Genomic DNA, 11,575 nt, shown 5'->3' with positions numbered 1-11,575 from the left:
AACTAATACATAGAGAATTTTTGAGAAGGTCAGGGGGGGCAGCTGCCCCCCCCTCGACCCCCCCTCCCTCCGCCCCTGCTTACAAGTCATTTAGTGTAGGCAGAGAAAACAAAATTGTGGAATGGCCATTGTTTTCTGGTAACCTAAACATGCAGGCCTACCCATTTACTAAATTGCTATTTTTCTCCTTCACAAATTTGATCTGACACCATAAAGATATGAATAGCATGTATCAATCTCATTGAAGCCAAGAAGAGAACAATACAAGGAATTCATCTTTTCTCTATTCTCAGTTACTTTACTCAACATCACCAATAAAAGTTTTGGAGCATGAGCTAAAATATTTAACAACCAATTTAATAGATGCATGCAAAACTAATATTTGCTTTCCTTGTAGAGCTATAAGTATCAAATAGAAAAATAAATACAATAAAAAATAAATATTTTCATAGCAAGACAACCATGACAACAACAGTAGTAATAAAACCCTAGTCCTAAAAAGTTAAATAACAAATAAATTTATAAGAGAAAATTATTAAATTTTGTAAACAAAAAAAAAAAAAAAAACATTTTTTAACCAAAATGACGACGACAACGACAACAACAACAACAACAACAACAACAAAGTCATAATCCTAAAAGGTCGATCACGTGTATTCTTGTCCACCTATCACATCCAACATCATATTTGCCATCATATAAAATACTGACCATTATATTATAGAACATATTCTATTAATATTGTTGATACCATATTTTGTTTGCCTTGATTTGCGTAACTAACTCCAAGAATTCCAAAAAAATCATTTTATTTTTATTGTTCATAAGCTTGTTTATAAACAATTTTTTTTCCTTGGACCTAGTTCGTTTATTGAACAAGTCTAAAAATTAAGGCTTAAGCTTGGCTCATTTATAAATAAACGAATATGAATTGAGTTTTTTATTGAGCCAAACCAGAATTGTTTATGAATAGCTTAATTCACTTAGAATCCTACTGTTTTTTTGGAAGATTAAGTATTATATTATTTGAGAGAATAAGTTATTAATTAAAATTTATTGTAAAAAACTAGTCATGTTTCACAAGTAACAACACTATAAAAGCATAAAATAAAAGGATAAAATTGTAGCAACATCTTTGCCAAATAAAATCCTATCACATGACTTCAAATTAAGCATTCCTCAAATTCCAAAGTCACATTCTATAGATTTTGCATATCTCACTAGTTGCAACCATGAATTACAATCTGCGCTAAAACTTGAAATTCTATCTTAATTGAAAACTGAAAAGTTCGTCATCATAATAATTATATGAAATCTTTTACTTTCATAACACTCCTCATTCAGAAAATGGTAATCCAATGTAATATATTTTCAAATTTACAAAACCGAGTGGTGAAAATGACCGATTCGGATCACAGCTCAAAAGTTGCAAAAGTCTCATTGTACTTTATTGGATTTTACTGGCTTAACTGCATAAATGGTTTGTCAATTTACCATTTACCGAGTTAAGGCTCCTATCTGTTGAGTTAGTGTGCGTTTGCCTGTTGCAGTTTTTGTGTTTGCGTTTTTTTTTTTCTGGTCCCATGGCACTGTTTATAGACCAGCTAACACTAAAAACGCGTGAACAGTGTGTTATACAAATTAAAAAATATTTTGCTACAGTGTTTTCAACAATAAGTTTTCAGTAAAATAAGCGGTATCCAAACAAACGCTTAGTCCAAATTTAAAGTTTAATTACTATTGCTAGTTGTAACACTGGTTCCGCCCAAAGGCCCCAAAACCCATCCTTAGTTCCCCCACATTTCAGCCACGAAAAGACTGGCAGCCTTCAACAAATCGGCAGTCTCTATTTGTCTTCTACACACCACAGCTGTGAATGTCTCTTCTTCCTTTTTTTTTTTTTTTTTTTTGGTTGCAATTTGTCAGAAATTTTTTCACAAAGTTGGTCTATGTTGGCGTCAATATCTGTGTTTGTGAGTATTATTATTGTATTTATACTTGTTCAAATGTTCTTTTCATTCTTTTGCTAATCCGACAAAAAAAAAAAAATTCACTCAACTCAAAATTGAGCAATATTTTCCTCTTTCCTCCTTTTTACTAGCTGCCAAACACGAGATAAGTATCATCTAACATCAAATTTTTTGTTGCCTCACGATCTTTAGGAAATAAAAGTCATCAATTACCAGCTTGACTTTGAAAAAATAAAAAACATATCAACTAGCATGAATGGGTTGTTTCTTATATAATTTGAAATTTGGAACTATTTATATTTATTGTGTGTTTAGTTGGTTATCTATTAGCTGTTGTGATGTAATGTTACGTTGTGAAATTTGGAGTATATTTGCTTGCTTAGTCACTATATTTAAAGACTTTGTTTGAAGTTTGTAAAGGAATAGAATTAAATGGGTAAATTATAATAAAATGGAATGGGACTAAGATATAAAAGAATGGAGAGTAAGTAACCTTATTTGAGAATAAAATGAGAGAGAGAGATGTGAATCAAGTAAAGAGTAATGTTAGAGATACAAATTTTTTTACAATTTTTTTTTTAACAAATTTTTGATGTGGTAAGTGGTTATTGGTAAATGAAAAAGTGATGTTAGTTATGGGTCTAGATGAAAACCAATAAAAAATTGACCATAACAACATTTGGTAAAAATGTTATAAAATAATTTATGGTTTTAATATTACTCATCTAGTAAAATACTAAAATGTGCCAAATAATAAGAGATATGTGTTACAAGAAATTTGTAAAATATAAAGAGCATTATGGGGATTTCTCTTGAAATTGCATTAAACTTCATTCAATTCCCTCAAATTCCTCATAATTTTAGAGAAATGAAAATTTGAGTTTTTAAGGAGTATGATGAAATAGGTGTTTTCTCCTACCAATTTTATTCAACTTAGGAGTCATTTGGTTCGTTATGATGTGTCCTTAATGTGATGCACATTACAATAATGTGACATTAAGAATTTTGGTTTTTTTTTTATTTTTTTTATTTTTATTTTTTTTTTTACATTATCATAATTTAAAATTATAAAATATATCATATCATCTTAATCTCAGCATCCTCCTAAATAATGTAATGTCGTATTCTTATATTGAGATTACATTAATGTAAGATTACAATAGCATAATATTATGATGTAATGTAACATCACGATGATCCAAATGTTCCATTAGTGTAGTCAAAGGCAAGCTTGGTGTTTAGGCCAGGCAAGGCGCCACTAAGGTGCCTTTGAAGCTTTGAGGCAAGAGTCAAGACACCTTTAGTGAGGAGTTCACATTTAGAGCCTAGGTGAGCACTTGAGTGCCTTAAACAAACTGTAAGGTGTCTGAGGCAATAGCTTTAATGAAATTCAGCAAAAAAGGAAAAGGAAAATGGTAGTTTTTATATTTTAATTTAAGTTAGTGGGTGTTTCTCTCCGTTGCTCTTAGGGGTGAAAAATAAACCAACAAATTGAATGGACCGACTGATCGAAATCGCTGGAATCAAATTTTTTTTTTTTTTTTTTTTATTAGTCAGGTTTGGTTTCGGTTTGAATTTTTGAAAAAATTTGAAATTTTCAATTTGGTCTCAAATTCAGAAAATATTAAATTAAACCAAACTGAAACGGATCAATATGTATTAAATATAAGGTAAATTACTTACTTAGTCAGTTAGTCTATATTTTTTACATCATATTTTAATTTAATTCATAACTTTTTAATTGTGGTAATTTGGCTCTTAATCTTTTAGTATTGCAATTTAGTTGTTGGAACTATCGAGGGCTTGGGAACCAATCGACAAAACAAGAGCTTGGGGATATTATCCGGGCACAAGATCCCTCAGTTGTGTTCTTAGTCGAAACATGACTGGATAAGGTTAGGCTAGAAGATATTCGGGTTAGACTAAATTTTGGTGGTGCGATTGAAGTGTGTAGAGATACGAGAGAAGGGGGGATAGTAATTTTTTGGAGAAAGGAAGTAGATTTTTCTCTATGTACCTTCTCCCCAAATCACATTGATGGTGTTTTGAATAAGGGTAAGGAGGATGAATGGAGGTTCACGGGGTTCTATGGAGAATCAGAGACAAGTAATCACTATTTATCGTGGGATTGTCTAAGGAGACTAAAGGGCAGAAATTCAATCCCATGGCTTTGTGCAGGTGATTTTAATGAGATTGCACGGAGTCATGAGAAACTTGGAGGGAGGCAAAGACCAGCTAGACAAATGGAAGAGTTTAGAGATGTTCTGGATGAGTGTGGATTCCGGGACCTTGGCTTTACGGGGGGAAAATTTACATAGTGTAATGGACATCCAAATGGCTGTACAATTTGGGAGAGGCTGGATAAAGCGGTTGCTACGATGGAATGGCTAGATAAATTTCCTGCAACTAAGGTAATTCATTTGGAGTGTGGTTCATCTGATCATAAACCTATTCTTATTTGTCTTAAGGGTATCCCAAAAATCCGACAAAAGCCGTGGCGTTTTGAGCACATGTGGTTGGAGGAAGAGGGTTGTAGAGATACGGTAGAAACAGCTTGGCTTTTCAATGCACCTAGTCAAGCTATGACTAGGGTGGAGGGGAAGATCAGTCATTGCCAAACACAACTCAAGTGGTGGAGTCGGGTTGCAATTGGGAATATTACTAGACTATTGAAGGAAAAAAAAAGAGTTGCTAAGAAAGGCGGAAGAGGAGGCGATAAAGGGGATGTCTATAAACCGGGTGACAAGGTTGAAAAGAGAGATAAATGGTTTCTTATCAAAAGAAGAGAAAATGTGGAAACAAAGATCTAGAGAATAGTGGCTGCATGAAGGAGACAAAAATACCCGGTATTTCCATAGTAGAGCTACTCACAGGCAATGTTATGAATACCGTTTCGGAGCCCGTTTTAGTTTGTCCAATGAAACGATATATTTCGGTACCGGTCAATTTCGGCGTACCGTTTCGGGATTTCTCAAAGATGGTATATATATATATATCTTATTACTTTTAGAAAAAAAAAATTAAAAGTTATATTTTCATACATTTATAAAACTTGTTATTTTAAAATTAATCTAATTAATTAACTTTAACAATTAAGCTACTATTATCTGAATTAAAATACTAATTATTTCTTTTAATGCAACAAAGTGATAACAAAATTAAAATAAGGCTGGGCAGTTCGGCTAAGCACACTGCCCAAGCCAAACCAACCCTATGTCCAACATTTTATTTTTTTTATTATTCTTACTTTTTTCCTCACAAGCCTCTCTCTCTTTTTTTTTTTTTTTTTTTTTAATCCCTACACGTCTTCATATCTGTCTATAAAATTCCTCGATTTCCACCCTTCATCACATCACTTTTCATCTTTACCTACACTGACTGACTCATAATTATAGCATTCTATCTTTCTTTTTATTTCTTCTACTCACACATGCAACTTTGTCTAGGTTAATAAGCTTTAACTCTGTCTTCCTTCTCTATTTTCCCCCTCTTCGATGGAGATCCAAAATTGTTCAGCTTGACTACGTGAGCCATAATATTCTTCTAGTTAAGCTACTGCTATTCTACTACAACTCATCATATGAAGCAAAAGACTACAATGTTTTTGAGCAAAGGAATGGTGGATTGATTTTGGTCTATTCAGATTCTTCAGAAGATCCAAGTTCAACTTTATCTGCAACAAACCCATACCGGCCGAATCTTGTATTTCGGCCGAAATCAACCAAAACAACCCGGATCTCCTGAAACACGCCGGAACAGGCCGAAATCTCATCCGAGGTGGAATAGAGGGGCTTGCCGTTCCATTTTGCTTGCCGGTACGAGATTTTCCGGCCATTCCGGCAGGAACGGAATGGTATCCATAACAGTGTTCACAGGTATCGTCGAAATAAAATTGAGGAGCTGGAAAACCATTTGGGTGAGAGGTGTGTGGATGAGAATGGCATAGCAAATATTTTGGTGGAGTTTTACCAAAATTTATTTGCTTCATCCTCACCAAACCAGATTGAGGAAGCTTTAGAAGCAACACCACAGGTGGTAACAGAAGAGATGAATCATGAGCTTGTTGCTCCTTTTGGGAGAGCCAAGGTTGACATTGCTTTAAATCAGATGGACCCCTTGAAATCTCCAGGACCTGATAGGATGCCTCCATTTTTTTTCCAGCGATTCTGGTCGGTTATTGGTGATGAAGTAGCTGATGTAGTTCTCACATGCCTCAATACAGGTTCAATCCCACCTTCAATAAACCGAACTTTTATCACTCTCATCCCAAAGGTTAAAAGCCCGGTAAGAGTTTCTGAATATCGCCCAATTGCACTTTGTAATATTCTATATAAGCTTATTTCTAAAGTTCTAACAAATAGACTTAAGAAGATTTTACCTAGCATTATTTCAGAATCTCAAAGTGCCTTTCAATCTAGTAAAGCAATCACTGATAATATTATGGTTACCTTTGAGACCCTACACCATATGAAAAACCAAAAATCCAAAAAAATGGATTTTTTGACTATGAAGTTAGATATGAGTAAGGCATATGACCGGGTGGAGTGGAGCTATTTAAGAAAGATTATGGAGAAATTGGGTTTTTGTGAAAGGTGGGTGTCTCTTGTTCTAGAGTGTATTAGCACAGTGTCCTATTCAATTCTAGTGAATGGAGAGCCTAAGGGAGATATTAGGCCATCAAGGGGTTTAAGGCAAGGAGATCCTTTGACTCTATACCTTTTTTTGTTGTGTTCAGAAGGTTTGAATAGGATGTTGCAGCAAGCAGCCGCCAATGACAAAATAAGGGGATTCTCTTTATGTAAAAGGGGACCAAAAATCTCACACTTATTTTTTGCAGATGACAGCCTATTATTTTGTAGAGCTTCTTTGGCAGATTTACAGGCAATCCAAGATATTCTGTCACTGTATGAACAAGCTTCGGGTCAAAAGCTAAACCGAGAGAAGACAGCCATCTTTTTTAGCAAGGCAGTGAATGAAGACACAAAGGCCCAAATTTCGGATTTTTTACAAGTACCGGAGGTGAAAGAGTATGAGAAGTAACTTGGCTTGCTGGCGGTGGTGGAAGGAATAGGAAAGCAAGTCTAAATTTCATCAAAGAAAGGGTGTGGAGCAAACTTCAAGGGTGGAAGGAAAAGCTATTGTCCCAAGCGGGTAGAGAGATTTTACTCAAAGCGGGGGTGCAAGTAATTCCTACATTCGCAATGGGTTGCTTCAAATTACCGGTGGGCCTTTGTCAAGAAATTGAGGCATTAATCCGGAAATTATTTTGGGGACAAAAGGGTGAGCAGCGGAAAATTCATTGGAAAAAATGAGAGGTTCTTTGCCAGCCTAAATCAGAAGGAGGGTTAGGCTTCAAAGACTTGGAAAAATTCAATGATGCAATGTTGGCAAAACAAGTGTGGAGACTATTGAAGGACCAATCCTCTCTTTTTTATCGGGTCTTTAAAGCGAAGTATTTTCCCAAGGGGTCCATTTTTGAAGCCTTAGCAGCCACGGGTTCGTATGCTTGGCAGAGTATCCTTAAGTCAAGAAAGGTGATTCTGATGGGTATGAGACGGAGAATAGGAGATGGGAAGAGTATAGATATATATGGAGAAAATTGGCTACCAGGGAAGGGGTTTGCTAGGATCGTTTCTCCTCAGGTAGCGACATTAAAAGGATCTCAGGTTGCTACACTAATAAATCCAAACACTCAGTCTTGGAATATTAATCTGCTCAACCAGCATTTTTTGAGTTTTGAGGTTACTAGAATAAAAGCAATTCCACTGAGGTGGACTGAACAGAAAGATCGCCTCATTTGGCTCGACAGTCATGATGGGGAGTATTCGGTTAAGGCGGGGTATCAAATGTTGTGTAAGGAAGCAAACTCTAGTGCTGCATCAAGCTCGGACTCGTCGCACAGATCAGCTTTCTGGAAACGCCTTTAGAAGCTTCATGTTTCTAACAAAATCAAGTTTTTTCTTTGGAGAGTCTGCTCTAACGCGCTGCCCACAAAGGATAATTTGAAGAAGAGAAAAATTCTTGAGGATGCGAGGTGCTGTGCCTGCCTTCTAGATCAGGAAACAAGTTTCCATGCGCTGTGGAGTTGTGAGACACTCAAAGAAATTTGGAACCCTTGTTTCAGCTGGGTCCGAACAAAGTTTCCTCATCTTCAAGACATGCAAGAATTAATAAACTTGGTCGGACAGAGGGCAAAGGGACTGGAGCTGTTTGGGGTGGTGGCTTGATTTATCTGGGCTCAAAGAAACAAGCTGAGGCTGAATGAGAAAGGGGTGTCGAGAGATAAGCTTTGTGAAACAATTATAAGTTACCTCTCGGATTTCCAATCAAAAATCTAGGAGACCAAGGTGCAGCAACGAAGGGAAAATACAAAATGGATACCTCCAAGGGTTGGAATGTATAAAGCAAATTATGATGGTGCCGTATTCGCCGAGTCGGAGGAAGCAGGGATAGGGATTATAGTTAGAGATGGTAAGAGGGACGTGATTGCTGCCTCAGCTGAAAAAATACCGTACCCGGGTTCAGTGGAGGTGCTAGAAGCATTAGCTGCAAAAAGAGCAGCAAAATTTGTTGTGGAATTGGGCTTATCGGTTGCAGAATTTGAAGGAGATTCTAAGGTAGTTTGGAGGGCTTTGAAGGCAGCGGACGGGGCTCATTCAGCCATGGGGGTGATTATCAAAGACACAATGTCTATTGTAGGTTTGCTTCGAACCTTTTCTTTCTCTCATACTAGGCAGCAGGGTAATTGTGCAGCCCATGCTTTAGCTAAGAGAGCAATTGTTTCTTTTCCTTTATTAGTCTGGATGGAGCATGTTCTAACATATATTAGTCATGTTGTTATTTCTGATTTTCCAGCATCTTAATAATAATACTCTGTTTTGACTCTAAAAAAAAAAAAAAAAATTTAGTCACTGTTGTTATTTTTTGAATGGAAATTGCCGACGTAGCATTTAGCAAAAAAAAAAGTTTATTGCCACATTAATGAAAATTAATTTTTTATTTTGACCGTTTGTTATTTCAACAATTTTCATCCAAAAGATAATAACATGACTAAATTGACACGATACTAAGAGGTTACAGACCAAATTATTTTTTTAATGAAAATGGACCAAATTAATACAATAAAAAAGATATGATCTAAATTGAAATATGGTGTAAAGAGTTTGCTCTACCCTAAATATTAATAGGTAAAAAATAATTATAGTGGTACAATCCCAGGTTTGATCCCTACTGAACACAATTTTATTTTTTCTCTTCTTATATCAAAACTACGCAACTTTCTCTGCTGTCTTCACAGCCATTCTTCTCTTTCTGTCACGCCGCTTCTCCATCGTTCACGCGACTGCTTCTCCATCGTTCTTGCCTTTCTCCACCTCTCTCTTATTTTGGGTATGTCCTCTTTTTCTCTTTTTTACTTAATTGTGAGTTGTTTGTTTTGTTTTGTGTTTTTTTGTTTGCTGAAAATACATGATTTTAAGTATATATATATTTTGTTGTGTTTGCTTGGTATTTGGCGTTTGGTTGTTGAGAAAATGTGCAAAAATAAAGGGGAATAGTTTTTTCTTTTCTTTGATATGATTGAGTATATAAGCCTTATATAAATATATATATAAATATATATATATATATATATGTATATATATATGTTCTTCATATCATAATGTATAATAACTATATTTAGAGTTGGGCTCCTCAATTCACTTGGATGAGTGCCCTTTTGGTATCTCACACCTCAAGCTATACAAAGACATTTGAAAAATTGCTTAATTTTTATTTTGGATATTTTTCTATAGAGAAAAACTTAGGTAGACTTAGGTACCTTATGTTAAGTAGGGGGCGGCCCTAGACATTTTGGGATCTAAGAGCATTCACATCAGCTCGTGGAAAAGATTCCGTCTATTTTACACAAAAAACCTACTTTTTCTATTTTACACCATTACTTTTACAAAACACCCACATCAGTTTATCTATTTTACAAGACTATTCAATAAAATATTCATTATTCATCAATTTTTTATTATTTTCCCTAATGGTTATACTTTTTTAATTTAAACTTATATTTTAAGTAAACTACCAACACCGGTGGCTTGGCCAATAGAGCCGCTTGTGGTGGAGGTCCGATGGCCCACTGGATTGGTATCTCCGACCATTGTACCGCCATCACCGGTGGGCCGATTGTTGTAATAGTGTCTCCGACGACCGCCGTCGAATCGATGTCTCCGACGACCGCCGTCGAATCGATGTCTACGACGACCGCCGCCGAATCGATGTCTCCGACGACCGCTGCCGAATCGATGTCTCCGACGACCGCCGCCGAATCGATGTCTCCGACCACCGTATTACTAAAATCGGTGATCGAATTGATGCTGTTGAATCGATGTCTCCGATCAATGGTCATTTTTTTTTTTGACCCAATGGTCATAATTTTTATTGTTATATCCACCGGTCATAATTTTGAAATTCAAACGGTAAATTCAAACCTAACTTTAAACCCAATGCTAAATTTCTAAGCATTACTACTTTTATTTAATGTGAACCTTCGTTGGAATTTGAAATTTTCTAAGTTTAATATTACTAAGTTTCCAAAAAATTGAGACAACAAAAAGCCCTATATAAGTTGACAAACCCTTAGGTAAGTTTGTCAACTCAAGTTTAGTTGTAAACTTACACTAGATACTATCCTGCTCATTGGTCATTTTTAACACTGCAGAAAAATGGCACTATGCAGAAAAGTGACACTATGCAGAAAAATAACACTATGCAGAAAAATAATTATGCAGAAAAATCACATTATGCAGAAAAATAACAGTATGCAGAAAAATAACACTGCAGAAAAATGACACTATGCAGAAAAAGTGACATTATGCAGAAAAATAACACTATGCAGAAAAATAACAGTATGCAGAAAAATGATACTATGCAGAAAAATAGTACTATGCAGAAAAATAATTATGCAGAAAAATCACATTATGCAGAAAAATAACACTGCAGAACAATAACACTATGCAGAAAAATGACACTATGCAGAAAAATAATTATGCAGAAAAATCACATTATGCAGAAAAATAACAGTATGCAGAACAATGATACTATGCAGAAAAATAACACTATGCAGAAAAATAATTATGCAGAAAAATCACATTATGCAGAAAAATGATAGTATGCAGAAAAATAACACTGCAGAACAATAACACTATGCAAAAAAATCACACTATGCAGAAAAATCACATTATGCAGAAAAATGACAGTATGCAGAAAAATAACACTGCAGAACAATAACACTATGCAGAAAAATGACAGTATGCAGAAAAATAACACTGCAGAACAATAACACTATGCAGAAAAATGACACTATGCAAAAAAATAACACTATGCAGAAAAATAATTATGCAGAAAAATCACATTATGTAGAAAAATGACAGTATGCAGAAAAATAACATTGCAGAACAATAACACTATGCAGAAAAATGACACTATGCAGAAAAATAATTATGCAGAAAAATCACATTATGCAGAAAAATCACATTATGCAGAAAAATGACAGTATGCAGAACAATAACACTATGCAGAAAAATGACACTATGCGGAAAAATAACACTATGTAG

At 35.1% G+C, this 11,575-nt stretch overlaps 1 protein-coding gene across 1 annotated transcript; it reads left to right on the top strand.

The window, feature by feature from the left end:
* Positions 1-8,365: 8,365 nt before the first annotated feature.
* Positions 8,366-8,833, top strand: LOC115980798. The gene has a single exon (XM_031103010.1). It carries the CDS (start codon positions 8,366-8,368, stop codon positions 8,831-8,833), a length of 468 nt encoding a protein of 155 aa, XP_030958870.1.
* Positions 8,834-11,575: the final 2,742 nt, after the last annotated feature.

The sequence above is a fragment of the Quercus lobata genome, chromosome 3 (assembly GCF_001633185.2).
Source record: "Quercus lobata isolate SW786 chromosome 3, ValleyOak3.0 Primary Assembly, whole genome shotgun sequence".
In the NCBI taxonomy this organism is placed as follows: Eukaryota; Viridiplantae; Streptophyta; class Magnoliopsida; order Fagales; family Fagaceae; genus Quercus; species Quercus lobata.
Note: the sequence above shows the minus strand (reverse complement) of the source record. Positions and strands in the feature narration are given on the sequence as shown.